Genomic DNA, 25,411 nt, shown 5'->3' on the forward strand with positions numbered 1-25,411 from the left:
AGGAACACTCAGCCGTTGACTTCAGGCTTCTCGCTACAGCCGAAACGCTGCACGGCGGAGAGATACGGGGGAGACATTGATAAATACCAACCTCTGCATTCTACTCTCTCTCCTGGTGCCTGCCTCCCCAGCCAGCAGGGAGCGGAAACTAGTACCCCCCCCCCCCCCCCACACACACACACACACACACAACACACAACACACAGGGTATCTCAGAGTGCTACATCTTCTCTTCAGTCACTTACTCATCAGGCTGCTCTGCCTGTTACAGCGGTCAGACAGCGGTGAGCAAAACTCACAGGGCAGGCGTGGCGACGAGGGACAGCTCTCCGCAATAAGACATCTTCAAGAACCCTAACTTTGGGCTCACCGTGCTAGATCATCCAGCACTGACTGATCTACTGTATATTGAGATATGATTTCAAATGGATATATCTCCATGCTGTATCAGAATCGTGATTTAGTTCCGTGGTTTTTAGTAGAAGACTTTATGGTGGCGAGAAAAAATTGTTAAAAAACAACGAAAATATTGTTTTTCTATCCGCATTTGAGAGGTGTGGCTATTTGACTGTTTAGCTTTGAAGTTTTTGACACTCATTCCGTGTATAACAAATTCACTCCGATGTTTCACGTTCTTGACGTGCAGTGATCAGCACGCTCACACACTGGCGAGGTGGCGCCTCTTCCGATGCGATCGCGGTGAGGATCGCGGCTGGGATCCAGTTCTCCACAGAACATGAGCTGAAGCTCCTGCGCGATCGGCGTTTCGTTACAGGCGCCCGGCTGCTCTCCTGCCGCTTCCTCTGTTCCTCACAGCTGCCTGCAGCCACCCTCGTCGGCGGACGCGTATTAATCAACGACTCCTGGATTTCCAGCGAAACCGGTGGCAGACATGGATGTGACTAACTGCTTCGTTTGAGGTAATCTGATTTTATAAATCGACGGCGATCTAGCCTTTTCAGCCCGTTCCTGCGTGTTGATGAGGGGAGTCTGACAGTGTGGCGCGTACCGGCGTTGTTATCTTTCCCAAGTTTTATTGATCAACTGTGTCTATGTTGAAGAACGACCATATGCGGAAAGTAATATTGTTCTGATTTTAAAAATTGCCGATTTTTATACACTAGTGGAATTTTTATTTTGAGAAAAAGTCGAGTCATATTCATATTTAATAACGGTAGTCTACTTTTGAAATTATTAACACTGCACGGTTGTTGTAATTTGCTGTAGTCTCCGCGGTAGTTATTTTAATCCAGTTTTTTAGTGATCACTTAACACGTAAACGCATCATGCTAATAAACATTAGAAGAGGGATATGGTAATGTCATTAGCACTTTTTCTGGTTATTTTTATTGACACATGTAATTTGGCAATATGTTCAAATGTGTTTTATTTAGTTCTATTTTATTTCCTTTTTCGTGCATAGAAAATCTTAAACTAAATGCAATAATTGTACTGGAGGAAAATAATAGTACAGTTTACAGGTGTTCATTAACTATAGCTCTACGTAGGTCGTTTTTTATTTTAGTTGTGTCAGTATCTAACATGAGAAATATGTTATGTTTGGCAGGCTATATATAAAACAATGAAAGTTTCTATGGGATTAAATTTTAGTAATACACGTCATAAGGTAAATGTATGAGGTCATCTCACGGCTCCAAGAAAATTAATTAATTTGAACCACAAGGAGGTATAGAGACCTGTTAGCGGGTGGCATGGGGATGAATGGTTTCCAGAAATTAGACTTGTGTTGCTTCATCGGGCTCGAGTGTGTCAGTGTGTTTTCTTTACTTCAGCTCCCACACAGTCACCCGAAACCTGGGCTCCGGAGGAGAGCGGGATGGCTGGAGAGGAGCTGCTGCTGCTGTTTCTCCTGCTGGGCTGGGGAGGTGACGCCGCCAAGATGGGGAGCCCTCACCAGCAGGACGGAGCAGCCCAAGATGTGGTGCTGGCCGTGATCCTGCCACGCAACAACACGTCGTACCCGTGGGCGTGGCCCCGCGTGGGCCCGGCCCTGGAGCGCGCCATTGACCGCATCAACCGAGACCAGTCTCTGTTGCCGGGCTACCGGGTGCGGTACGTGTTCGAGAACAGCGAGAACGATGAGGGCATCTGCTCCGAGTCCATCGCCCCGCTGCTGGCTGTTGACCTCAAGTTTACCCACAATCCCTGGGCTTTCATCGGACCGGGCTGTGACTACACCTCGTCGCCGGTGGGCTACTTCACGTCGCACTGGGGCCTGCCCATGGTGACAGCAGGGGCGCCCGCTGTGGGCTTCGACTTCAAGATGTACCCGTCCATCACCAACACGGGCCCCACGCACCGCAAGCTCGGGGAGTTCGCCCTACACATGCACCACCACTTCGGCTGGCTCAGAAACGCCTTACTCATGTTCGATGACAACAACTTGGACGACCGGCCCTGCTACTTCGCCGAGGAGGGCATCTACAAGGAGCTGCTGGTGGACAACATCACTGCCGACAACCTGGTGTTCAACGAACACGAGCACATTGACTACAAGAACCTCCTGGACAGCATCAAACAGAGCGGTCGGGGTGAGTAGCGTCACGAGCCTTCGGGGTTTTTCTCTGCCGTTAGCAGGGCAGATAAGGTGTACTACATTATTATTTAACTGTTATCATAACTTATTCCTTCTGGGGGGGGGGAGACAGGGCTGGACTGTTGTCCTGGGATTGGTTTTTGTTATGTTGTGTGGCAGAAAATGTTACCCACCAGGAATCAATGAAGTTCAATATCATCATCTAATCTATACAGGCCAACATAGCTGGATAAATATTTATAACTTTGGTTCCGAGAGTCAAAGTCACCCATGTTCAAATCCGCGTTTTACACTTATATCTTAATTTGTGATTATTGTCACTAGTACAGCTCTTCCCCAGGTTGAATCACCTGACAGCCAGGTGAAGCCCACTAGAGACTCCAAGGTGGAGATCTGTGGACCAGAGGTAGTCCAGTGTACATCATTCCTTTACCCTTAGGGTTCTTCTTAATGGTAGATGAGCTGCTTCACCTCAATGAAGAAGCTCTCCTGATCGCTCACATTGAGAACACTAGAAACGCTGAATACGAAGCTGACCTGCACTTCCCAGATGTTCATCAGACTGGAAGGAACACTGAGGCCAATAGCAACTTACATATGTAGGTACGGTGTTCCATGTTAGGAATTGTTAAGAGAGTCTTTTGAAAACAAAGCAACAGTGGCAATGTCTCTCTTCAGTGCCTGAAATACTGAACTGCTGCTTAAATTCCCAGTTCTAAAATACATCATGCTTAGCATAACCTTAAATGTCACGACGTAACCAGTAGCACTTTTGCTGTGGAGAATAAATGGAGATAAATGGCCTGGCCTAACATGGTTAGAGACGCATTGGTGCTGGCTGCTGTCTTCAAAGGTTCGTTTAAGTGAATTTGGGCAACGCAAAAATAATTAAGAGCAGGAAAATCGGATGCATAAACAAATAGAATTGCAAAAGCACATACACCGCCCCCCCCCCCCCCAACCGCTAAACATTCCTGCAGAAATTGACGCAAGCAAAAATCCTGGCATTAATTAATTTTTGCGAGTAACCAAAACATTGGAAAAAAAAAAAAAAACGTAAGGGAGAGAGGCAGTGAATTGATGAAGGGGAGAGTGTGCGGTGTGCACAGATAACTGGGCCGTCTCTGTTCACTCAGGCTGTGCCAGACAGCTGACACGTGGACTAAGCAGATAATTACCCGCTCGGGCTGGGCTAACACTGGTGAGGTGTGGGGGGGGGGGGGCTATACTGTGAGCCTGAGAAGTAGCCAGGAGAAATCCCTCCCCAACTCCCGCGAACCTATGTTAAGCAGATGCTTACGGAGAGATGGGAGTTGTGATGTTTATCTCCGGAGCACACGCTAACAGGTTGCAAGCAACAGAGCACGTTGGGTCGTTGGCGTACGGCGACACAGGGTGTGAAAATAAGACCTAAATAATTACCGCAGAAGCACATTGCCGTCTAATAAGAGTCCACGCCGGGATCTGGTTTTGCACTGCCGTCTCTTTGCCAGACACATTTTCAGTGCTGTTCCCACGTCTGGAGCGTGGGCCAAAAACGAAGGCTCGATCGATAGCGCAAAGCCAGCGAAGCTGAGTCGGGAGTGTGCCGGCCCGGTGACACGGCACTGCTGGCAAATACTGCATGCTACCCCAGACTAAAGCAATCAACAAGACTTGAGCACTGTCATCGCAAGGTCAAACCAGGAGGCGGCTTGCATAAGGGACTGCTCCGTCGCCATCCGTACCGACTCCTGTTGCACAGGTAGCATGGCGTTGTGGGAACTGGACAGGCATGGGTTCCAACTTCACGGAACCGCAGAAATCCTCTGCATTTTTCCAGCCAGCGGATTTTGCATTGACGCAGAGCTTGTTTGAGCAAAGAGAATTGGAGCGTCATTCTTGCCCAATGGCTTGGGAAGGGTCCCTGTCGGAATGCCGTGACGTCCGTGAACACCCCTCTCTTTTCGTTATGATTTCATCTGTCCTGCTTTGTTTGGCGTGGGTCGGCACCTGATCACAGCTCTGAAACTATCGCGGATCCTTCTCAGAAAATGAGTCAGGCTGTTCCTCTCCATGTCTATAAATAGAGGACTGATACTGAATTTGAATTCATTGTACATTCAGTTAGCTACAAACATGGTGTTTCTGAATGCATAGCAAAGGTTTATTAAAAGTGCAGAACTTTTTTTGTGGTGGGTTTTTTTGAGGAGGTGGGGGGGGGGCGGACAGCTTAGGTAACGCAGATCTCACAATAAATATGTCCTGGTTGGTTTCCTGCCGTCCACTCCTGAGGTTCCCAATGGCTCTCAAACTTGACTTGAGAAACTTTTAAGAAAGTGGCTCTTTCCTTATAAGGAAATCACTCAGCATATCAGATGTGTAGGTATTTCCTGTAAAATACAATCCATCACGGGGTTTGTTTTCTTCAGTTTGTGTGGCTGTCTTTTCATTTTTATTGTCCGCTATTTGTCATTTGGGCCAAGGAACGACTGGGTGGCCTGTGCCAGCTGAACTTCGTCCGCTGGGAGAGTAGCAAGGTGAACGGGAGCGCTTCGCTGGAATATTTCTAACGTGCAGTCATTCTTTGATTTTTGTGTGTTCCTCTGACCAAGCCGAACTGTTTCCCTAAGACATGGGGGTCAGTGGTGGATTACGAAATCAGCGCATCTTCATGCAGACTTCCAACGTTCTTTAATCCCAGTTAAAGATGCTACAAACCTCAGCCTTGGTTACTACCAGCACATCATACGTCCATCCAGTTATCTCTGCAAGGATCAGGGGGTGAAGCCTGGACCAGGAAACCACAGCTGGGACTGGCTGGGGTACATGCTGGCAGGCCTGTAGCCAGAAATGAATTTCAGGGGCATCTGGCAAATTTCAAGGAGGGTTACGGTTCAAACTTGTTATTTTACTACTACTCACAGGCCGGGTTTGAATCCCCAAGTACGAAGGTGTGAGGCAATCGTGCTACCCACCGAGTGGCACACTCAACACGGTAAAAACAAACGTGTTAATCATCAAAGTGCCTGTGTGCTCACCTGAAAATAGTGACTAAAATGTGAAGTGCTGTGCAAGCACATTGGGGAAAGAACTAGAGGAAAAGTTTTACGTATCTCGTAGCGCGTGAAGTCCTCCCTCTTCCTTCCTTTGCTGTGTGATCTGCGTAATCACCAGGAGTCATGACAGTCTGACATATTCAGGGGCATCTCTGCCCCCACGAGGTATGAAAAAGGATTGTTTCCATGGTGATGAGGAGCATTAAAGAGCTGCAGATGTACAAATTGTGTGTTTTCAATTCATATTATGCTTTTCTCCTTATACTAGCTTTAAATATTCAAGCATATAGTATTTATGATAAACTAGTATTGTGTTTTTGATGAATAATTTTCAGGTCAGCTGATATACGACCGAAACGCCGTGCAATGCATATGAGCGTCCGAGAATACATATCGGCTCATAGCAATATGGACGAAGTTACTGGAATTCACTCTTTTTGCCTAGGATTAACATTTCATTCAGAGGACATGGCATTTTGATTTCCTTGTTTTACCTTTCATTTGGGAACCAATGAATTCGAAGTATAGCAGCAAGTTATGGCTCTGAAATATTTACGACTACGCTTTAAAAACTTACCAAACCTGCGTATTGAACCGCTGTGTTGCCCGGTTTTCCGGTTTAGCTTGTCAGTCTCAGACATAAAAACCATGAATATGGTTGTGAAAGCTGGCGGATTGTTTGACAGGTTTGAGCCAAGAGCAGCGAGGCGCGGCGTCTACTCATTTCCACTTATTACTGTGTCCGATTGGCATTAGGTTGTGGGGCAGGATGACTTAGTATCGCCGACTGAACGTATATCCTAAGTTTCTCGTGGCTGCTAAAATTGGTATTCATTTTAATTGAGATTTTACCCCCTGGTAGTTAGTGAACGTGCAACATTCGAGACGCATGGACCGTTTCGTCTCTACCGCTGCTGTGTAATTAGAGTGAAGTCGTAAATCCTGATTAAATTGTAATCACAAATTAATTATTCCTGTCTTTTTTATTATTAGTATTTTTTTAACACACGTATTTTTAAAGCGTATCAACAGGTTTTGTCTACCAGCGCTTTAATTAATAACCTACTGTGGAAAATCCGTGTTGAACCATGGATGCAGGTTCCGATTCAAAAATGATTTTTTTTATCGAAGATGACAGATTAAAACCAAAGATGATGTGGGGAAGACACCTTTGCTCAAATCCCCTCCAGTGATCCTATCTTAGCATTTAACAGAAATACTTCCCAGTTTTCTGCCTTTACACAAACCTCGCAACTGATTAAAATATGCGTTGATGTTGCAATAAACTGTAATTTTTTTTCTCAGTAGTATAGCTGGGATGTCGCCTGATTTAATTTATGCATCTGGTGCGTGTACGACTTTTTGTTCTAGAGATTTTCAAATGACAAAATATTAAATTAACCTTTAGTTAAATTAATTAGTCAATGCAACAGGGTAAGTGCTGCAAAGGGTATTTTGTCCGTAGAAAATGTTTTGGAATAAGGCAACATAATTTTTTTTTTTTTTTAATAAATACTTCTCTAAAATTTTGTTAGGAGTTGAGTTTTTGAGGGAAATAGAAGCATCCATCTTTCCAATTGCTTATCCGTTGCTTACGTTAATTGCTTATCCAGTGCAGGTTTGCAAGTCAAAGTATAAACGGACAAGCTGGCTTATTGACAGCCGTCACAAAAGCCAACACCCTGGACACAGAAGGGAATAGCTGCACGACACACTACACAGATGTACGTGCGGATCCAGTGGGTTTAGCACTTAGAATGACACCCGGGGTGGGGTTCAGAAACCTGGCAGCTTCGTATTATATGCCAGAGTCCGGATCGTGGCCTTACAGGCGCTGTGCCCAGTGCTGATTGACGATGGCACCCGTCATCTGTCACCCGGCTCTCCGTGACCTTTTCCCCAGGACTCATCAGTGAGGAAATGCTTCACAACGTCCCTCCATCTCCTCCCCCACCTATTGGTTCCATAAATAAACGAACCTGTCATCAATGGCTGGAACGAATGCTGAGCGGATAGCAAAAAAACAAAACAAACAAACAAAAAAAGCAAACAAACGTAGCCTTAAATTCTAACCGCCATTGAAGTGCTGCTTGATTGGCAGCCAGAGGGTATATTGGGAAGAATCACAGGATGTGGATGATCACTGCGAGGCCTCTAGACAGCCCAGTGTGAAATCACATATTATATACCCTACGACCAGGGGCGGATTAACGCACAGGCTAGATATGGCTTAAGCCTAGGGGCCCCACGTGTGCCAGCCTGCAAGGGGGTCCCCATTGGCGCGGAGGGGGGTGGGGTTGGGGGGCCCACAGACTACTGTAGCCTAGGGGCCTCTGTACACCTTAATCCGCCCCTGCCTACGACACAATTTGTTGTACCTTACAGCCTTGTTAACTCTTCTTTTTACCCATCATCAACCCTTGTGTTCGTGTCTGCACCTCCATGTGCACAAGCCAGTCAAAGAGCAGCAATGGGATTCTGTGTCTAATTCATCAGTCCCACGTTTAAGGCATAATAACTTTGTATAACATTTGCTGATTGCTGTGTAATTACCACGAGGCGTTTCAGGTCCTCGATTAAGGTTTGGGTTTGTTCTCGTCCGTCAAGTGGGCGCAGGGAACTTGGAAGTGCAAGATGGAGGTTTACGATGGTAGAGGAGGAGTACAGCAGTGTGATTAGCGGAGTAGATGGTCGAAGAGCGCAGGTTCCTCGTGAACGGTCCCATGCACCATCCATGCACTTTGTCCCCTTTGTCATACGTGAGAAGCCCTTGAAGATCTTGAGGGTGACTAACTGGTAGTGTAGCCATACTCCAACCCATGTTCATGAAATCGCACATACGCCCTTAGCCCATCTAACTAACCTGCTGCTACATGCACGATGTGCATTGTTTTATTTTTATTTTATGTACATTATTTATTAGGGGGGCAGAACAGTGGCACAGTGGTTAATTTTATTGGCTCACACCTCTGGGACTGGGGTTCGAGTCTCCGCCCTTAGCCCAAGTGTGATAGAGTTTGCATGTTTCTCTGTGTCGTTGCGGGGTTTCCTCCAGTTCCTCCGGTTTCCCCCAAAAAATAGGCTAAGGTGAATCACAGTCGTGAGTGTCTTGCAATGAATTGGCGCCCCGTACTGGGTTTTTGCTTGCCTTGCAGCCAAAGCTTTCGGGATAGGATCCAGACCCCTATAACCCTGTACAGGACAAATGGGTATGGAAGATGGATGGATTGAATTTATTTATTACATTTTCTCGATCTTCCTTGATTGTGTTGCACGACATCCCAAAGTAATCTTCTCGTGTGTAAAAGTACTTCCGATAAATAAATAATTCTTGATTCTGACAGGGCAGGTCTGTGGGATCAGATCATCCTGGCGCCCCTCTCCGTCCGTCACTGCGTCAGGTTGCCCCCACCTCCCCTCCCTGATCAGCCAACTATTCTGTTTAGCTGGATGAATCCCTATTGATTATGCAGCTGTGGCCCCCGAGCGGAGCCGGCTGAAAGCAGATGCCTGCTGCCTCTCCAGCCGAGTCTGCCGAGATGCGCACTTTTGTTCGGCCATAATTCGGCTCTAATGACTTTAATTGCGGGGAGGCGGGAGGCGGGGGGGGGGGGGGTGGGGGGAGCAGCACCCGCGCGGAGAATGTGCCTCGCTCCGGCTTTTCAGAGACGCTCGTCGGCGGACAATTACGGACGTCACGGGGGCACGGCGAGGGGCGACGAAATGTATTTCCTCTGCCGCGCTATTTAATGGGTGCCCGATACGATTCAGTGAACTTCAGATGTAACCTGCATGGAGACAGATCAGAGGAAATGGTACAAGGAAAAAAAAACACCCTTTATATGTATGTTTTACACCGCAGTTGTTTGAGTAATACGTTTCTGCCTGGTAATAAAGCTGAATTAATGAACGAATTGTACCAGCATTAACTGAGTGAATATTGAGTGATATATTTTAATATATGGTTACAATATAGGAGATGTAGGTTAAAATTTTTACAATTGGGTAAATGTTTTTTTTTTTTTCCCCAGTTATGGGGAATTTCCAGTATTTTCTCACACCATCCTTCTGCAGAGTATAGGGGAGCAGAGCCAGCATGGTTTCGCCTGCTCTGATGTGAGCCCCCACGCGGTGATCTCAGCTTGCGGCCTCCTTGGGGAACGGGGGCTAAATGGCGACGCCAGCTGTCTAGTCTGCTCAATCTATATCACGAGACATATGTTAGCTAATGTTTCCTTTTTAGAATGCCATTGTTAGCTCGGCGCGAACAACTGCTGTGTCTGGAACCGAATCGATCCACTTTCCCCTGCAGAAAATGGGGCGTTTTGCGGACAAATCATGCCTTTCTGTAACTCCCGCTGGTGACTACTGCTAGGGAGATGATTTTTGACTCGTCGGGGAGAACACAGGTCCTACCTGCATTAGCTTTTGCTACCGTTGAAGTTTAAACCTTTGATGGATGTTGTTGCCCATCTATGATAGTTTAATCCCAGTTCAATCAGTTGGACCTCCAGCCTAATTTGACAGCCTTGGATATTTACGTCTCATTCTACACTCTTTCTACACCACAAAATGAGCAGAATGCTGATTCCTCTTCTTGCATGTGTGTCACTGCTGCCTGTTGACAATTATCACATCAAAGTCATCCTGTCACAAGCAGGGCGCTCCCAGCTGTAGGGGGCAGCACTCTGAAGCCCGCTGTGCGTCTGACTCGCTCAGAGGCCACAGTAATTACAGTACAGCACCGACAGCCGGTTCACACTGGCCGCAGAGACACACAGATACCTGCATACACACTAGCTGTGCACTGCAGCTACTGTTGTCTATTAACACCAACATCTACAGCTACATAAAGTATGTGTTTTTGGCCACTGATGTCATATGCCATTGTCCTGTTATCAGGATCACATTCTCTTCACGCAGACTCTCGTACATTAACTAGGGTCATCTGGGAGAGTTTTTTAATTAAAGACAGCAACCCAAACGTTTCTCCTGCCCTCAGAGGAAAGGTCATCGCGTCCTGTGAAGAGGGGGGGGGGGGTGTCTTTACAGCACTGAAGTCTTTTCTAATGCTGGATCCCACTTGTAATGATTCCCTTAGTATGTATTGACTTGCAGCGCCGGTTCTTTCTCCGACCGCTAGGGGTTATTCTATTTTTTTTTTTTAATTTTCCTCCCATTACAGATAAAGTAAATTATTAAATTAAATAATTCTTAACTTATTCCAGTGTTGCACAGTCAAAAGAGCGGTTCAGGATACATTTCACTGCATGTTGTACCTGTATAACTATGCATGTGACAAATTAAAAATCTTGAATCTTGAAGAGAGTATACCAACCAAACGTCGGACTTTAATCCTGGACCTAAACGGCAGACTCCTCGTTCACCAAGTCATGTCTTGACATTATCCTTAATGTGTGATGAGGTTCTGATGCTGCGTTTGTGCTCAGGGGGATGAATTGGATTTATTTGAGGAATCCAAGCTAAGGAACCTAATATGAGAGGGCAAGACCTCTGGTGTTCAGTGCTTAAGCCATAGATTGTAGTTTCCCTGAATTAAATAATGAGCAGATTTCTGCTTTGTTTACATTTAGAATTATACAGCTTTCACACAAACGTGGACATTAGCGCCTGTCACTGTAAGGAAAATGCAGTGTACAGTTTCTTCTGCTGATGATGGAAACCAAATTGATCGGAAGCTGCAAACTTGGCTGAGTTACTGTAGACTCATAGGACTTTACCCTCTAAGGGTGGATGTTGTGGGGATGCTGACGCGATGCCAGAGGTGATGGCTTGCGTAAACCAGCTCAGCCGGCAGCCGTCCATCTTTCCAGAAGCAATTTCGGAGTTTATACTGCCTGAGACCTTCCCGTCTCCATGGCTGCGGAGCAAGAGGGCGGCCGTGCTGCACTAAAAACACCCATCAGCCAGTTCCTGCCCCCCACCCTGCCTTCTCCCATTTACTCGGCCCATATGGCATTGGTTAAAAATTAATACAGACCCTGGAATGGCAGAAGGCCAAAGGGGAGGTGAAAACTAGCAAGTGTCCGTTACACGGGGGGAGCAGCACGAACACCCCCCAACTGGCACACTGACTTAAATTTAGCTTGTCCTCCTTCCCCAGTGCCATGAGTAACGGCCATTCCGGTGATATCAATTCTGAGTTCTGTTGTAGTCCACTAATATTTGGCTATATGATCGCAAATAGGCATCACTAGATAGACAGTCTAAATACAAAATCTATCTATCAATCTGTCTGTCTGTCCTATCTAATCTTTGTAATCTATTTATTTATTTTGCTGAACCAGATGCAACCATAAAACAGGTGGAGATGCTGAATCTAATCTGAAAACAGTGGGCCTGATCTGGGGCAATGGTTGTCATACCCTGGCAGTTCTTTCTAGACGTAATGGAAAATATATATATATATATATATCTACAGCCTGGGATTATTTTCAAGGTGACGTTATTAATGTGTTCAAACAAGTGATCCAGCACATAAAATCTCATTTTTTTCCCCCTGCGGTAATAGAGCACATTGATGTGTACTGTTTCACACAGAGTTTGAATTGCACCAGTGTCAGGAGGTCGGGCACATACTGAATTGAATTAGCAGTGCCGTCGATCGAAATCTGCTCCCTTAAGCTGCAATTAAACTGACAGAATACATGGCTTCTATGCAGCTCGACAGAGCCATTACATTAATCAAATAGGAATGCTGATTAAAAATAATGTTTTCCCTATTTATACGCGGTTGTACATTTTGCTAAAAGTAGCACTAAACTGACTATACTGAATCATTAGCCTATAAATTTCCTTCTGAGGAAAGTAATATATTTTAAAATGATCTTGTTTCATTGAAGACAAGCACATATTTGTCTAGATGTTTATGACTTACACAGTTTTAAAGTAGGCTAGCAAAAATAATTTGCCAAACTATGATAACCACCATATATAGGCTTATTGCTCAGTAAACCTGGTTTGAGCCATTTATAATGAAATGTTATCAAACGCATGTTCTGTCGTCCGCTTTTCCCTTGCTGTTCTGCTTTTGGGCTACTTCACTGATTGTTACATTACGGTGTTTCACTGGATGCACTAATACGATTTACTAATCATTAAACAACTCCCTAAAAGTCACTTACACTGTAATGAAAATTTCACTGAGCCGTAATTACTCCGCTGACACAACGTAAAAAGGAAAACGAGAATGTGATCCTTTATTAATTCAGTCTGGGGGGTTTTAGGTTATAGTTATTATTTACCAAAATTATGGTTTTAAACTTTATTATTGTCTACTAAATGTAATATTTCCTGAATTTATAGCCTATGTTTATAATTTTTCCTCTCGTATAAAACAGCTTCACCTAGGTCTGTAGTGAACAACGTAAATATTTGAGAGTGTGTGTTACTTTGTGCATCTGTGTGAAACTTTTAGTGTTTATTTTCTACGTGGTTTTCATGTTCATCTTATACCTATTGTTACAACTTACACACTACTACACACTTGTATAGGCTGCTAAAGTCTTAGTACTACACGTCAAGAACTCCAATTGTTCTTTATTGGTCTGTTACAAACTGTCTGTGATTGACACTTTGGAAATGAAATCGCTGGTATTTTAATTAACTCCTTCGAATGTGAAACACAAGGTGAGTCGAGTGAGTCACCAGCAGACTGTTAATAAATATCGCACTGTTTATGTTCGAGCTGAAGATGTTTTCTCACTGGCAGAAGCGCTCCTATCAATCATATTTATTTTGAACTGTGCCTTTTCAAACAAATGATTACTCTTATTTATTCTAAGTCAAGGACATAGATTTGGGTATAAGGACATGTAACCGCCAATATTGTAGGAGTACCGTGGGTGTTTAAGGGGCGGGAGTTCGGGGCTGATTTGGTCCCTACCGGTGTGGAAATCAAGCCAATGCCCTTGCTGTAATTATTTTACGCTGATTTTGTTTCAGATAAAAATTAAGTAACAGAGTAGAATTGAGAATGAGCATTAACGGTACCTCTAAGCAGTACTGGTTCTAGCTGATGTGGCCCCGTAGATGAGCATCGCCGCCGGTGCCCGCCCCCACCGCGAGGCAAAGTGAAATTGGCTGGCAAGTTGGCGCCCCCTCATAAGATGACACTATAGCGGCCGCCTATATCGCCTATCGGATTGACTGACCCAGCCTGTAAGTCGACACTGATTAGGTTAGCGTTATGAACTGTGGGGCAAGGATAAGAATTTCTGAAAAATATTTTAAGCAGAAAGATCTTACATAAAAAGATAAAGATTAAAAAACTGACAGATGCTGGTAACAGTCAACAAAGACAGTGCAGAATTGAAATGACATCGTTCGAATCTTAATAATCGTTAAAAAATGAGATACCGATTGGATGAGGTTACTAAGGGAATGAAATGCACTTGGAGGGTTTTTGAAGCACTTTTTGTTCCGTTCCTTCTCTCTCTAAATGTTATTGGTGTATTTTCTTCATGAACTACATTTAGCTACTTTTAAGTTGCACTTAAATTCTTCATCAGAGAGGAAGCAGTGCTGGTGACCTCCAGCCATGGGCTACTTACTATGGAAATGATGATCTAATCCTGAACTTTGTTCAGTTGCTGGTTCTGAAATCCAGGGGAAGCATGTTGGGTATTATATAAGGCATCTCCCTGTCGATTTCGTAATAGGTATGAGCTGCAATGGACTAGTAACAAATAGCAGCCCAGGAACTTCCTGTCGCCTGGGGGGGTGGCCTTGGTGCATTTTGCCGCTGACCAGGGGGAGGTTATGGCCACCAATGAAATAAGGCGTTGTCCGTTAATCATCACCGACGGGTTTGGCACCCCTGGTATATAGAATATATGATGCCGGGGTTGAGAAAGACAGATTGGACCTCACAAGACCGGCCCACTGGGAGAATTCCCGAACTTCCCAATGGCCAGTACACAGCAAGGCTGGGAGAGCCGTGCAGTTATTGCGTCAAGTTAGTATGTTAATATCAAAGATCAGAAGTTGTTTGCAGCCGTTTTTTGTCATGTTTACATAAAACATATCATGACATACTTTCTCTGTGCTGTAATTGTGTCTTTTAACTCAGGTAAGAATAATCTGTTGCAGGATTATGACAGTTACTGACAGACCAATAATTTGCAAGTCAATATGTAAAACCCTTGTATTTTGGGGGGGAATTTGGATTAATATGCAGTTTTTTTTTGTAAATGCCTGTTATTTTACTATAAAACTTATTTATGTAGCTAGCTAAAGTGCTCCTCCTTACCCTTTCAATCATGAACGAAAGATGGTATTTTTGCATTTGGAGAATGTTGAAAAACCAGGGGAAAAAACTGTGGTTTTAATACATTTGACCCCAAATTCCATCCACCCCAAGAGCAATCAGTCATATGAAACTTACATGTTCAAGAGCTTAAAGAAAACAGACGGTAGCTGGTTTCATGTGGTGCTTTAGTCATGTGTTGCATGTGCTACATGCATTACTTTGGTGGTACACATGCACTGCGTACATGTTGCAGTATTCTCTTACTCATGCAATCCGAGTATTAATCCTGGAAGTATTAATGAGGCATGCAGCGCCTCGCTGATATGAATCCTAGGGCGACAGAAAGTTTATTTTCAAGTCTCAGTTTATTTTCAAGACATTCTTGCCATTCAGGCTGCTGGACAGGGATTTTTTTGTGGGGTTAATGACCAGATTAAGTGAAAAATATGTTAAATAGCAGAGATAATAGCAAAGAGCAACAAACTGGGATGCTTAAATATCCCAGATGGAAGAGGAAAGCCAATTGCAACTTCCTGCATTTTTTGTGATTCAAACATAAACATGGCATTTTTATTGTTGTACTTCAAATAGTAATATTAGTATCATGTGTATAATGTTTTTGTGACACAGTACAGCTGCTTTAATAGTGACAGGTGTGGATATAGACCTGGTGTTATGAATCATGAAGCTTTGGAGGCAGAGGGCCAGTTTTGTTCTTTGATCTTAGGTAACATGGAACTGGGCCTGGATCCTGAATCCACCCAGACTGGGTTTTGTACTTTCTGAGCAGGTGATGCTGACCAAGACTGGGTCTGGATCATCAAACCAGCCAGCTGTAGCCTTTCCTGCCAGCCCCGGTATACAGCCTTTTCAGAGATTAGATGGAGGTGCAGCCACTAGCTGCCACGTGTACGACTGTAGCTCACTGTGGCTTTAAAAGCCTGCGACTGTGCAGGTTCTTCTGAATTACAGATGAAACCTTAGAACTGGCCCAAAGTGAAGGGGGTGGATTGATATAAGGCACAGGTGAAGCATGTCTGAAAATGTAGTACCATTGGAAACACAAGATATTTAATGACTAGACCTTGTCTTTCAGGTTTCAGCAACATGCCATTGAGATAGCAGGTCACTGGAACAGTGGGGGTTATGAGAGAGCAGGGTCAGCTGATCACTGGAGCAGTGGGGGTTATGAGAGTAGTGGGGGTTATGAGAGAGCGGGGTCAGCTGGTCACTGGAGCAGTGGGGGTTATGAGAGAGCAGGGTCAGCTGGTCACTGGAGCAGTGAGGGTTATGAGAGCAGTGGGGGTTATGAGAGAGCGGGGTCAGCTGGTCACTGGAGCAGTGGGGGCTATGAGAGAGCAGGGTTAGCTGGTCACTGGAGCAGTGGGGGTTATGAGCGCAGTGGGGGTTATGAGAGAGCGGGGTCAGCTGGTCACTGGAGCAGTGGGGGTTATGAGAGAGCAGGGTCAGCTGGTCACTGGAGCAGTGGGGGCTATGAGAGAGCAGGGTTAGCTGGTCACTGGAGCAGTGGGGGTTATGAGAGCAGTGGGGGTTATGAGAGAGCGGGGTCAGCTGGTCACTGGAGCAGTGGGGGTTATGAGAGAGCAGGGTCAGCTGGTCACTGGAGCAGTGGGGGTTATGAGAGAGCAGGGTCAGCTGGTCACTGGAGCAGTGGGGGTTATGGGCTTTGCTCAGTGGGCCAGCAGTGACATCGCTCTGCTGACCACGAGCCTTGTACAGGCCATCTTCTGACCACGAGTCCAGACCCACAGAGCCACATGCCAGCTCTTTCATTTGCAGAACAGCACGAGATGTCAGTTCATTACTGGGCCACACACAAGCAGCCATGTACCCTGTGGGAGATCATTTCACCTAAATGCAGTGATTTTGGGCCATTGGAGGATACTGAAGAGAAGAGCCATGGAAAGACGTGTAGAAAATGCGAAAACACACTGCACAACCTCCATATATTTGTAAGAATGAATACTTTTGGTAACACTTTACTTAAGGGGGTACAAATAACTTAGTTACTCAGTTACTACTCAATAACAAATCATGAACCTGCATGAAATATGTGAACTGTCATGATTGATTAATGATGGACGAACATGGGATCAGTACATAACTAACACTTAGTTACTGGTTAATTAATGCATTAAGTAAGTGTTTACTATTACCTTGTGCCCCCTCAAGTTAAGTGTTATGGTGGCATAGGGTGGCATAGTGGTACAGTAGTTAGCATTGTTGCCTCCCACCCCTGGGACCAGGGTTCCATGTCTGTGGGGTTTGCATGTTCTCCCCATGTCATTGTGGGGATTCCTGCAGGTACTCCAGTTGGAGTTGCCAAACTGCCCACAGGTGTGCAAGTCTGAGTGCCTAGTGTGTGAGGGTGCCCAGTGGTGCCCCATCCTGCGTTGTTCCCTGCCCTGTGCCCATTGACCCCCTCTGACCCTGAATAGGATAAATGGTTACAGAAAATGGATGGAAGCAAAGTGTTACCATCGTTTTTTTTCCCTTGAACTTTTGGTTTTCATGTTGAGTGAATCTCCCAAATTATCATTTAGAAATAAGAACAGATTTTATATGCAGCAACACGACAGGTAATTTCCACTGATAAATGATTTAAAGCAGTTCAGGATCAGCCCAAAAAAACACAAACAAGTTTGACAATCATTGAGTCATAAATGAAGGTGACACATTCAATATCCTTGGTAGCACTTCCCCAAGCCGCCTGTCATTGTCTCGGCCCCAGCGCTGTGCTGAGCCGCGTCAGCTGGAGGGGACACTGCAGCTGGTGATTGTAATTGTATGTTACACTCATAGACTCCTCTATCCAATTAAGCGTTTTGTGTTCCTGGAAGGTTTTGGCTACACAGTAGCTGTAGGGCGTTTATACACGAGTCCTATTGATTAGATTAAAAACATGGGGAATGGGATCCCATCCACTTAGTTTGCAGAAGGTTGGAGTCAGGGAGCTGCCAGGGTGCCAAGCCCTGCCTATTAAAATGTGAAGGAGGGACCATCAAATCAGCGTTATCTTCTGTTTCCAGTCTTGATTCAGTGGGTTTCTCTGCAGCTTAACCATCAAAGCACATACTCGCCAGCCTGCCCCTGTTGCCTGGATGGCTGCGAGGTCACTGAAGGGGTAACTGGAACCCAAGACCGTTTAGGACCCCTGGGTCCTAAAAGCAGACCCTCCTTAATGGGCTGGGGCTTGAGATCCCCCACACTCATTGAAAAGACAATGATCTTTCATCTGTCTCTGAAGATGTGGTTTAGACATTACTATGTGATAATAAGTCGGCAGGCTTGACAGTGAAAACTCATCAATTTTTTTGTTGTCCCTGTCTATTAACCAATTTATCCTGAGCACCTAGGAGATGATTGTAAGGTTTGTGCCGTAGAGTTATGATTCCATATGCTATCGGAAATACGGCACAGCTGGCCCATGATCTTCACACCCCCACGACTTCTAGAAACAGCAGGCACTCACACTGTTGGTGTGTCTCTCAAGCACCTCATTGCTAGTGCAATGAAGAGCGAGTGGGCTGTTTGACAGGTCGTGTCAGGGCGGAGGTGTGTGTGTGTGTGTGGGGGGGGGGGGCTGGTGGATGCTTCCAGAAAGTTCCAGCTGACAAATAGACTGAGACAACACGTTTTGCACAGGTGCCACTTTGTGTACAGTTTTCAATTGGGAGACACGGCCCCCACCTCTCATCCCACGCGCTAGAAATCTTTAATTAATTTCATGTCCCACTGACTGCTCAGGATCAGCACAATGGACTCTAACGCCGCAACAATTGTGCAGGAATAAATCTCCCCGCAGCTATTAGCTTTGCAGGGTCTCCAGCATTCGCAGAGGCAGATGGTTGAAAATGTCATCTGATGATAAGCAACTTCCTGTTAATTAGCCACCGCAATCTCTCCATCCTGCGGTTCGGCGAGACCCTTGTCCTGCGGACCTGTGGTGCGCCTTCCTGTGTTGGTCGTCACAACGGCACTGGAGCCCTTTGAGCCCGAGCACCTCCTGCTGCCGTGACAACCTTACTGATCAAAATAAGCAGATTTTTGAGTCGACTGGCCGCACCGCTACACGTTTTCGTGTCCGTGGTTGTTGAGCTTCGTTTGAGCCCGTGAATGTAGTCTCCTTTGTAAAGGTGGCACCAGGCTCTGAAAATTCACTTCCTCCATTGTTACCCGATTATCAGGCACCAATAGTGCTGGATGAAGCTAGCGGAAAATTTGTTTCTTGGCTGAACGTTAATTAAGTGGTCGCCCACTTTAACAAAGAGACAGATGCCTGTTTGGTTCTGATTTTGGCTGCCAATGAAGGCCTATGCCAGCTACCCAGATGAGTCAGAACGCATTAAGGGCTGTCCTGCTTGTGGATCGGCCTTCTCTACAGAGGTCGACTCTCCACAGGAGCTAAGGGAGACCTTCTCTTGGCCCCGGGGCCCCGGGTCATGCCTCAGCTTGTCTTCACGCTCATACTCTTGTTACCCACCAGTTGGTCTAAAGGAGGTCCAACATAAATCTGGTCTCTGACCCCTTCTCTGCCTTCTTCAGGAAAGGCTATTTTTTTTTTACGGGAGATAGGTGCTCAGGGAGATAACATTTGAGCCCCTTTAGCCGGGTTTTTGTTGTGCATATCCTGCTTAAGCCGTTAAATCTGAAACAATGGATAGGACAGGAAGGCGACGCTGTTGGAATGTCATCACGCCCCGGGAGACTTCCTCAGCCACCACTCCTGGCCCCACTAACCCTGCCACTCGTCATGGCAGCCCCATCAACTACTTGACCATTTTGCCAGTGTCTGTTTACCTGTATGTAACTGCCTATTTGTCTGTCTGCATCAGTTTCCTGGGTATGAGTGTCTGTCTCTCGTCACCATGTCCTTATAACCGATTCTGTGCTTTGTGTACATATGCGGTTGTGCTCCTACATCCCTTTTAATCTTTTCCTGTGATGTGCCATTTTATGTATTCCTTTTCATGTGCTACATTTAAGTAAAAAAAAAAAAAAACAGTTAAAGTGCACTTGCACGATTCTGTACAATAAAACACGTATTTAAAATTCGACCCTTCCGTCGTTAATTTTTAAATCGGTTTTAAACATGAATCATTAAAGCCCACCAAAAAAGGTTTACCTTAATGGGTATACTTAAGAGCTGGAGCCGCAGTGTTTTAATGAGTGGCAGGATTGACGCTTGGGAGAGGAGCCATTTTCGCTAATTACCGTGTCGGCTAATTGACGCGGCACATCCGCCGCGGCTCCCCGTGTTAGCTTTGTGACTCACCGAGCCTGGTGCGCGGCCACAGGTGGGGACCCAGACTCCAGCACACTGATGATGGAGTAGCGCTGAAACATTCCTGTGTGACTTTGGACCCGATGTTCATTATTTTGATGGCTTTGCAAACTAAAGGTATCAATCTTCTGAGAAGGTAGAGCGCAGTTTTCTTTTTCTGGTATATTGTTATTTCTTTTGATGGAGATTCACTGCTGTCTACAGTCAATGGTGAAATTAATTCACCAATTTGAAAATGAGCACGTGATTATTCCTTCGTTTTCTCATGATTTGGTGTGGCAACAAATAGTCCCCCGTAATTTCACGCTGTCAACACTGTGTCACTGCCATTGCCTTTAGTTATTATTTGAACTGATAGTCATTAATATTTAACATCTGTTTGCCATTTAATGATGTCTTGTGGCGGCTGCTTGAAGCTGGAGGTGCGGTTTGAAAACACTAAAGGCTTCAGCCGACTGAAACACAGCCTGTCGTTGAGTGTTAGGCATGTACCTGCTTAGACAGGAAGTGACACAAAAAGGCTCAGGAAGGCAGGCTGTCTGCTCATGGCTGGCTGGTGTCCCCCTCCGCACAGTGGTGTACCTGTGCTGCTCCTGGGAGACGTTCCGGCAGTTGATGGTGCTCTTCTACAAGTCAGACCTGCCCCGGGAGGAATATGTCTTCTTCTACATCGACGTGTTTGGCCGCAGCTTGGGCTCCCGGCCAGCCAAACCCTGGGCCAACGGGGGCGCGGATGACCCCATCGCTAAGGCCGCCTTCCAGGTGAGGGGGTAGGGGAGGGGATTCCAGGTCCTCCAGCCTGAAAACTATGGCAACACGGCTTTAGACACCCCCCTGCCCGACTGAAATTACCATAAAGCCACAGTATCGAGGTCAGCTCATAATTCAGGTAATTAGTTTGTCAGTAATTAATAAATCCACTTGTCCCAGAATGCGGTGCGGGTGAGGTGAAGTGTTCAGCATGTCAGCAAAGGCATCGCAAAAAAGCAGCCACATTTTCTAAGTCGTTCCAGCTCCCCGTGGCAGACAGGCATTAGCCCAGATGTGCGGCGTGTAATTTCAGATGCAGGGGTTCTGAAATCCTGTCCTTTTCAACTTGGATCTCGGGCCAGAAGGTGGCTGGTATCACCGTGCCAATGCTGGCCGTCAGATTTGTACGTAATACTCTAAAGATCCTTCTTCAGCTGCAATAAACATCTCTTTAAAAAAAAAAAAAAATTTCTTCATGGCTAAAGTGGTTGCTTAGTTACCGAGAGCAGCTCGAAAGCGGCAGGAGCCACGGACAGGCGGATGGTTCCGATTGCTCAGCTTTTTCCAGCAGGAAGGAGAGATCGATTATTCGCTCCAAACGTTCCCTGAAACGGCTTGGCCGCTGCTCATCCTGAAACAGCGGGCTTACTTCATCTCCGATCCATTTAACTGTGTAAAACTCTCTGCAACGAAGAGCAGGAAAGGCAAATGACCCCCCACGCATTGTCATACCTAGCATGTCAATATCGCTCAAATAAAGAAAAACCCCCTCCCTTTTTTCATACAAATACAGGGATATGTTCCCGTAACACTTTGTGTTACGCAAAGTCAAAATTAGCTAATAGTAAATAACAGGACTGAAAAAACAGGTTTGGTGCAGACCTCAGTTAACCATTAATCACTGTATTCAAAACATTTTAAGAGATCCACAAGGCTCTTAAGGTGCTCAACTTCTGTTTGCATGTAACCTTACCGACCTGCTTCTCAGACACGGAAATCAAGTAGATTTTGTGAGAATAAGTAGGGGTGTGCATCTCTCCTTCAATACCACACACACGAAACAGATACAGATACATCAACATATAATGATTCGACACAGCTACATTCAGGCCTGTTGGATGCTATTTAAATCAGTTTAATGTATTGAAGTGTCATATTTTTTAATTGAAAATATATTCAAAACGATTTTCCCCCCAAAATCACTCACTTTCTCTATTTTGTACTGCCAATACCATCTGAGACTCCAGCCACCTGAAGTTAATCATAAGGTCATAATATGAAAAAAATATGACTATGCACTAATATTGATGTGACAGGTGAATTTATTAGAGAGCTTCATTGGATTTTGCACTATTTCGTTCTAAATTTGAGCCACATTTGGGATTTTGAATCGATGCAGCCGTTTCATGGACAGATTTGCGATTCAGATTAAATTTTGTTACACCCCTAACAACATGCACTTACAAAACCTATTTGGGCTAACTAAGCTAACTGAGTATTATTTTGCTACACAGGTTGGGGATGAAATTGCATATAAACCAATGCGAGACATCATTTCCCAATATTCCAATGGCCTATGAGCCAATTTGGATTTGGAAACACATGCAATTGTAGAACTGAGTTATTTTTCTGAACTTGTGGGAACATATTCAAACATCTTGATATGAAAAGCTGAAGCTAGACCACTTGTGAACATACTGCAATTTGTAGAGAAGATTGAAAAAATTATTTAGTCTCACAGCGCATTAGTCAATATTTTTGTCTCTCCGCTTCGCAGACACTCTGCTCCTTCTCGTGCCCCGTAACTGGACGAAACGATAAATTACACGGTTTGACAAAAGCTACAGGAACACTTAATCACACCCCCAACCTCAAGAGCTATTCTTGCGCAATTACTAGCATCGGGCCCCAAGAGACAATCCCGGGTTTGATGGGAGTAGGAGGAGGCCATCGATGGGAACTGCGTCTCCGTGCTCGGGCGGAATTCCTGAAGGCATTCCGCCTTCTGAGCTGGAGGATGTCCTGAGCTCCCAGGAATGTGTTTTGGGTGGCTGGGTTCAGAGATGAAGGAAAATTAAGGGCCGACTCTAATAACAGCCACCCGTCCCTTGGGAGGAGGGCCTAAGAGGGCAGGTCAAGCAGGGTCCTGTTGCTAAAATCTCTCCCCTTGCACTTTTTTCTGCCATGGGGGGGGACGGAGACACTGAGAGCAGAGCCTGCCATATGAGAACATGGACATGAGAGGAACAGAAAGTGATGAATGTGTTAGGGCAGGGGGTTAAAGTGATGCTTTGCAGGGAAATTGCATAATCTCTACAGCAAAGGTAAAAGGTTTATATTGAAAAGGAGAAAGATCAGTGTTTATGCAAGACTCACACAAAACCTCCAGGTGCTCATTCCCTCAGCTTGTCGACTTGTCCTTCTTTATAAAAAAAAAACCTTGGGCGACTGTCTTCTCCATTTAATTGGTGTCTCCATGGTTGCATCCTGCTGCCACAGTGTGGAGGTAACCGCCCTCTCGCCGTTTGGCTCCGTTTAGAACGTGAAGATCCTGACCTACAATGAGCCGCACAATCCCGAGTACAAGGAGTTTGTGAGCAACCTGAAGGTGGACGCCAAGAGGATGTTCAACTTCACCGTGGAAGACTCGCTGGTGAGTGGTTTGGGTTGTGGACTAAGGGGGGGCGGGGGGGGAGGGGGGGGGGGGCTGAGGGGCGTTCCTGGTAACTCCAGGCCAGCTGGACGCCAGGTGCACGGCCTTTGAATCTTGTGTCTTCTGTGGTTCCCTGTTGGTGGAATGAGTTGCTGGACCACAGTCATCAGATTCTCTCTCCACCTTCAAGACTCCAAGACCCATCTGTTCCAAGAATTCCTCTACTAGCCTGATGCCTCTGCTCATTTCCTGAATGTTCTTATTTCACACTACTGGTCCTTATTAGGCTCTACCTTGTGTTTGAAGTCATTGTGTAGCTCCTGCTCCAATACCTGCTTACATTTGCACAGTGGGAGGGGCACCGTAAAAGTGGGGAATGCTAGTGTGAATCCGAGGGCCTCTGAGTGACAGGGGCCCTAAAAAATTTGGACGCAAATACGATATGCTTCCACGGGGCCCGACATGTCTAGCGGCACCCCCGCTTGGTCCAGTCCTTGGCAGCATGTACGTTTGAAATGTTCTGTTCGCCTCACTTGTATATCACTTTGTGCAAAAACATCTGCTAAATATGTTAAGTGAAAGCAAATGAGTCATATGTACCCTAAAGATTTCAAACAGATTACAAACTCAATATAAGAATTCATAGAAAGTGACCAAACTCCAGCGTTCGTCCTCCGGTCTGATTCATGGCTCGGTGACATGCAGGAGGAACGCAGCCAATTTCTGCCGGTTCTGCGCCCTGGAACAGGCCTGTCCTGCTCGGGTTCTGCTGCCTGCCCGCAGGGCTACGCTGGCCTGTGCTGACTGCTAACCGTCAGCTTTTAAACCCACAGAGCCCACGCAGACGTTTCGTCAATTAAGTTCAGTGCGGTCTGCGTCCTCGCCGGTGGAAAAAGTCCCAACGCAGCTCTTACGCTGCTGAGTGACATATATTTATTTAGCTTGACTCATATATTTATTGACTCATTTGTATCATTTTCCAGGTACTTTCCTGCATTATTCCAACAAGACACGCAATCGGCCATAAATGAAATCACCTATTCCATTCTCCAGTCCAGTCTCCATCCTCCTCCTTTGACTGTATGAGGTATTATTTATAATTCAGATCAGCAGTTCTACCAAGCTGCTTTTCCCTTCCCATATAGAGGAGAAATAACTAGAATTAGTGATCCTTTTATGGGGCAGAGAACTGTGATAAATCTTTTTGTGGATTTTTCGAAATTCAGGTAAAATGCCAGAGTGGGGATCTCCCCCGGAGGGGTGGGTCACTTCATACGCGTATGTTGTTGAAATGCCTCTTGATTAACGACCCGGGAAAAGGGGCGAGAGGGACCCCAGATGTTTTTTATGGATAATAACACACCAGACCCAATCACCCGTGATGTCAGGCAACTGCAGGCCAAGTCTACATCCCATTTGCATGTATCTTATCTCTCCTCACTGATGTTTACCCCCCTGTCTGCGTATTTAAAGTACTGGGAGCGAGAAAACTAAGCACCTCGAATTACCAGGACGTGATGGTGCACGGCCGCTTGTTTTCAGGACCGACACACGGCCCATGTTTCCTCCTTATGTCCCCCAACTGCATTCGGGGTCTCTCATCTGAGTTTGCAGGGGCGTGTAATGAATCAAGTAAAAACCTACAGTAGCGTCTAGTTTCTATGACGACTTGGCTTGACTCCCTTCTTCATTTGGCTTTAGGCTTTTCACAACCAAACTTAAGCAAAAGGAACAAGCTTATTAGGTTTGAGAATGCTTTTTTTTGCCATTTTAACTCCTCACCTTGCTTTTGTTCAGTCACTCTGCAGCATCTGAAGTGCCATGTAAATATATTAGC

General features: G+C 45.6%; 1 protein-coding gene across 1 annotated transcript in view; it reads left to right on the forward strand.

Moving 5' to 3' along the window:
* The first annotated feature begins 203 nt into the window (after window positions 1-203).
* Window positions 204-25,411, forward strand: part of npr1b (natriuretic peptide receptor 1b) — a 56,267-nt gene continuing 31,059 nt past the window's right edge. The window contains exons 1-4 of the mRNA XM_023801412.2: window positions 204-920; window positions 1,794-2,552; window positions 20,746-20,933; window positions 23,461-23,574. Of these exons, the coding sequence (XP_023657180.1) occupies window positions 1,838-2,552; window positions 20,746-20,933; window positions 23,461-23,574 (1,017 nt within the window). The 5' untranslated portion in view covers window positions 204-920; window positions 1,794-1,837. The remainder of the gene's footprint in view (window positions 921-1,793; window positions 2,553-20,745; window positions 20,934-23,460; window positions 23,575-25,411) is intronic.

This window comes from Paramormyrops kingsleyae, chromosome 9, assembly GCF_048594095.1.
Source record: "Paramormyrops kingsleyae isolate MSU_618 chromosome 9, PKINGS_0.4, whole genome shotgun sequence".
Taxonomy (NCBI): domain Eukaryota; kingdom Metazoa; phylum Chordata; class Actinopteri; order Osteoglossiformes; family Mormyridae; genus Paramormyrops; species Paramormyrops kingsleyae.